Below are 5,397 nucleotides of genomic sequence, written 5' to 3'. Positions count from 1 at the left end.
TATTTATGATGTTTTAAAAATTAAGACCTACGAAAGACTGATTTAAGACATTTTAATACCAATTAAGGCCTTAGTTTTATTTGGAAGAATTCAATGCCTTTTAAGACTTTTTAGGACCCACGGGAACCCTGTTCACCATCGACAGGCTGCAGCCATGTCCCGAAATCCTCATTTTCCAGCAACTTTTGTTAAAATTTAGCATTTTCCCATTTCCTAGCCTTTTCTCCGCCTCTATTTTCTTTTCCAAACATACGACTTTACGATCAACTGGAAGCAGTTCCGTGCAAACACGCAGAACTTGTTATATCTGATGTATCTGACGAAATTATTTGTATAAAAAAAAAAATTTATTTAAATAAAGTATTTTAAATGCCACTATAATCACATTTAATGAATTTTAATGCAAATTAAAGCCTTAATTTAAAAAATAATAATTGAATGACTTTTAACGACCCGCAGAAACCCTGATTTAATATCGCGTCAATATCATATCAGAAATTAAAAAGTTGCATTGGGACGTCCCTACTAAGCAGCTTGGGAATCAAACCCATGACCACAAGCTCTACATAAACTGTGCTGGCTTTAACATAGAGCCATGTGGCGCCCCCATCAGTTCTGAAGATGTAATTTTTCATGTTTGCTGAAAATGAGGTACCATGTTTAATTTTGGCTGAAATGGCTCTCCATACCATGTATCATCTACTGATAAATTATAAACATAATAAAAACAAGGCAACCTAAATGTCTGATCTAATCTACTGAGATTATAGGCGCTGCTCCAAAACAGGAAAGATTATTTATCTGAAGAAATTTAAAAAAAAAGACATGGTCAGAGGTGATTAGCTGTGATTATTATAAAGAAAAAAACAACCTGATAAACCGTACTTTAAAACCAATTTCAGAAGGAAATGCTGAGTAGCAACTACAATAGTTGCCCCCCCAACCACTGCCAGGGATAAGGTGGATGAAAACAAGCAATTTCAAATCAAGAATTTAAGGCTTTCTGTACCTGTATGAATGAAGACATGTCTCTGCAAATGGTAATTGGTTCTGAATGCAGCGTTGCAGTGAGGACAAACATGACACTTTGGGTTAGGAATGGCAACAGATCCATCATCATTCATGTCCAGGATCTAAAATAGCAAAAAAAAGAACAAAGAAATGAAGGAGTTTTCCGCTTATTTATACAATCCAGAGGTGAGGGCTAACAAATGTCCTAAAATAAAACCAATTGCGTATTTCTACCTTTGCAGGCGAGCGCTGCTTCCTTTTTTTCTTCTTGGGGTACACAGTCATGTCCTTAATTGCTTTTTTGTCCTTCTTTATATGGACTCCAGGGTCAGACAGCTTCAGCTCCTGCTTGATGTTCAGCTGTAACAGCAGGGCCAGACATAGTCAAGACATTTAATATGGCACATGACCCACTTTATGGGATACTGGGCAGCTGGCGGTTCATACAGGTCTGGCAGGTGGGAATGAGCAAAACAAAGAGAAGGACACTTCAATATTAGGATGCCTGAGGCCCCGTAGTCTGGAGGACGACCTGCCTTCACCCTCTATAGCTGAGAAATGACTCTACAGCTGGTTTTAGAGGACATCTGCATAGTTTAGGAGTGACTAAATACATGACACAAGTTGGTAATATGTTCTTATCGGTTTATGAGCTTGCAGCTCAATCTTTTCCCTTTATTTTTTTTTTTTATCAGTGATTTTAATGCAGCAGATAAAAGGATAAGACTTAAAGAGGTCACACAGTGCTCCAGCTTCTCTTGTTTGTCTGACACCAAACTGAACTGAGACTCACATTTAAAAAGGGTTGACCGCATTTAAGAAGTACAAGTACCAAAGATATAAGCACAGAGGTAAAACATATGAGGGAAAATTTTTTCTTCATTTTCTTTACTTTTCCAGAATCCTCTGTTTTTAACTGGTTGTAAGTCATAAATGTTTCCACTCTAAGGATCCACAGCCAGGCAGTTCGTGTTAACTACATCCAATGACACTGAAAACCTCCTGCTGGAGGAAGATTGCTGATTTTTAACACATTGTAAAGCTGTGAGGTGAAAAACGGTTACAAACTGCCACTGATCTCTTCTGCTATGTTCAGACCGCAAGCAGCGAGAGAAACAAAAACGCACGCGAAGTTCATCCAGATTACCATCCTGCCTTCAAATATTATTTCGCCGTGGGAGCCACTGAGACCCCCACATACTGGCGTTGCGCTGTCAGTGGGCCTCTGGCCCGGTCGCCTCTGCGCGGTTTGCCGCTGCGGCTGGAAGGCAGTTTTCATGTAAGTAATCCAAACGGCAGACACCAAGATAATAAAATTGAACATGTTTTGCCGGCAATTTTTCCAATTCCAGCAGCTGCCGCGTTGCCGTGCGTCAGATCCTCAGAAACTGAGGATGCACTGCTCCTGCTGCTCAAAACGCGCTGCGGGACGTTTTGCTGCGCCTTGATGCGCGTCAACCACTGACTTTGCAGGTAAACTAGCTGCTTCTGCCTCCTTTGTTGCTTTAAATGTAAACGTAGTATTAAACTCCAGCTTTGCAGGAATATTCTAGTATTACTCTTTGTATTTGTCTATGTGACCTCATAAAAAATACTTTGTGAAAAGCTGTTTCAACGATCTAGAGGGAGGGATCAAACTGACAAAAACATTAGCATTGGGAAAAATGCTGAACTGAAAAATATTTCCTCTAACCTTTAAAGAGGTCAGTCCTACAGGGTAAATCCTTACCTCTGCCTACATCCCCCAAAATGCACCGCTGTTGAAATTAAGGATATTTCTATCAGCATATTTTCGAAGAATAATTCTTAGGTGTGTATTTTGTTACATACCGATATTAGGGCTGCAACTAATGATGATTCTGCTGATTGATTATTCTGTTGATTTGTTTTTTGCTTGTTTGAATAATAATTGGATAGAAAAAGGTTAATTAAACAAGATTGTATATAGAATTTAAAACAAATGAAGCTAAAACTGCCACTTGATGATTTCTGGATAGGTTTTTCATCTCAAATGCAAGTCTTTATACATTTCTTTCTACCATTTTGGCATTAAAACGTCGCTGAGTGGGTTACTCTTTCAGCTAATGGAATGTTTTATAGTCTGAACATGTCCAAATAACAATTAATCAATTTAATCTAAATTAGCTGAGATTTTAATAATTGAATAATCACAGTTTATCCGATTAATTGTTGATTAAGCTAGTTGATTAATTGTTAATTGATATTGTTTTATTGCCCAGCTCCAGTGGGGTAATAAGGGTTTTTCACACAAAGTATGAAATTGTGTGATTTCCAGCAATAAAACTTTTACTGATTATTTTGTCATAATTTAAATCCATCTAAAGAGAACATTTAAAAGACAACCAGAATTGGTTACAGGATCAACTGACAAAATTCATCCTCTTAGATTCAAAGTTAATGATAGAGGAACAGTCATGAGGAGACTTGATTCGTTTTCATTTCTTCCTAATAACATACATGTTATAAGATATTTTAAAGCTAACATTAAATCCTTGAAAACGGTTTAATGAGAGATGCTGAAAGCAGAACTAAACACGTCATTTTGACATTTTTATTAAGGATAGCTAGCTTCCTCGATCAGAAACATGGGTTTAAATGCAAAGAACTAAAATTTTTAGCATAGATAAACCATCAGGGGGTTTGTACAGCAACTGAAACATAAACTGGAAATATTTAACCAACGAGAAGTGTTTGAAACCCTGCCCTCTATAAAACTCCACCCTTGTGGGTAGCCTGCAGCTTCAGTGTGACCTCTTAGGACTGTTTGCTGCACAGACAGCAGGATCCTCAAATAAAACCATCAGAAAAGTGAACTCACTGGCATATGAAGCGAGTAGGACAACTTGTTGAGTTTAAGGGGGAAGTTGACTCCAACCTCGCCTCCTCCCTCCTCTTCCAATCCTTCCACGCCGTTCTTTGTCACCTCCTCCGGCATCATCAGCTGCTGTGGAGGGACCAGGTCATGTGTAACCAACGAACCTCCAGTCAAATCCTCGTCATCTTCATCGTCATCATCCTCAGCCAAAAGGGGCTGGTTTGCAAGCGATCTCTCCCCGAGGGTCATCACCACCAGTCCCCCAGTGCCCAAACAGACTCTTCCTCTGCCGTCTATCCCTCCGCTGCTGCATTTCAGCAGCATCCCATCCAACTTGTCCTCAGTGTTCATCTTACATCGAGTATTCCTATGGTCTGTAAAATGAAAAATTAGAAGGAGATAGGATTTAATTTAAACATAAAGAAACCAAAACATGTCTATAAATGTAAAGATAATAAAAAAAAGCCTTGGAGCAAACACTTGTCAGGCAGCAAAAAGGAAGAAAGACTCAAATTACGAACAAAGGTCTGAAAGGTTAGTTTTCAGTTCCTAAATAAAACATAAACTGAACACTTTGGTCACGCTGTTTTGTTTATGTCACATTTAAATGTAGAGTGAAATAAAACGGCTAAAAAAACTGGGTTGATACCTGGGTTAATGGTTGTTATGATCGCACAGAGGTGGATATCTAATGTCAACAATGTCTGCTCCCAGGAAACTGTCAACTTTTTCAACTAAGGCAGCTGTTACTTCTTTAATTATATATTTCAAAACAAACTATATGGTTCCAAGCATCTAAAAAGCTAAGTAAATCAGCTTAAAAAGATTAGAATTGATTAACTTACATGTAAAAGCAGACGAGTGTAAAGATAAACAGACAGATAACCTCAACTTTAACACATCTGTTTAAAGACAGAAAAAAACAATGATATTATAGTATGATAAATTAACAGATTACATGGATTTACTTCCCTGGACTGGTGTAGAAGCTTTATTTTAACATAAAGTCTCATTAAAAAGATAACAACTAGCGTTAGCAATGGCTTCAAATCAGCTAAAGCTAGCTAACGTAGCATTTATGGACGTTTTTAAAAGGAGTTTTACAAGAGTTCAGCTAAATGAGCAGAAAGCCGCCAGACGTTTTCTGCAACGGTGATAAGAGAGACAGCAGTCAATGTAAACAGACTCACTGTAGCAGGCAGGTCAAACGGCCTGAGACCCCAGTTAGCCAACTAGCTCACCGCGCTCAGCAAAGCTGCTACATTGCATCGGAGCGACTGAAACAGGAAGAGAAGGCGGCTGACACTTCAAAATAAAAGCACTCTAAAAACGTTCTCTGAGGGGTTGCAGTCTTTTTCTAACAGGGTGCTTTGAGAGAAACAAGATAAAACCATAAGTAGCTGACTGCAGATTACTTACACCTCGTTAAATATCTCAGCGTTTGGAAGGCACCTAATAGATGTAAAAAGACCTTATTTCAAGCTCGAGATTAACTGCAAATGCATAAAAACAAACTTTTTTTCCAGACAGTAATTTATGTTGAACAAACT

The 5,397-nt window shown here is 38.3% G+C and overlaps 1 protein-coding gene across 3 annotated transcripts in view; it reads right to left on the bottom strand.

Moving 5' to 3' along the window:
* Positions 1–5,397, bottom strand: part of znf148 (zinc finger protein 148) — a 14,183-nt gene that overhangs the window by 6,925 nt on the left and 1,861 nt on the right. The window contains exons 2-5 of one of the 3 annotated variants that reach the window (XM_015402280.1): positions 5,038–5,124; positions 3,851–4,221; positions 1,246–1,371; positions 1,010–1,133 (exon numbers count right to left, since the gene is read on the bottom strand). In XM_015402280.1, coding sequence (XP_015257766.1) covers positions 1,010–1,133; positions 1,246–1,371; positions 3,851–4,198 — 598 coding nt within the window. In that variant the 5' untranslated portion in view covers positions 4,199–4,221; positions 5,038–5,124. Of the gene's footprint in view, positions 1–1,009; positions 1,134–1,245; positions 1,372–3,850; positions 4,222–5,037; positions 5,125–5,397 lie in introns of those variants that run through there. The other 2 variants (XM_015402281.1, XM_015402282.1) reach the window with 2 other exon arrangements.

This window comes from Cyprinodon variegatus, unplaced genomic scaffold, assembly GCF_000732505.1.
Source record: "Cyprinodon variegatus isolate N-32 unplaced genomic scaffold, C_variegatus-1.0 Scaffold1329, whole genome shotgun sequence".
NCBI classification, from domain to species: Eukaryota; Metazoa; Chordata; class Actinopteri; order Cyprinodontiformes; family Cyprinodontidae; genus Cyprinodon; species Cyprinodon variegatus.
Note: the sequence above shows the minus strand (reverse complement) of the source record. Positions and strands in the feature narration are given on the sequence as shown.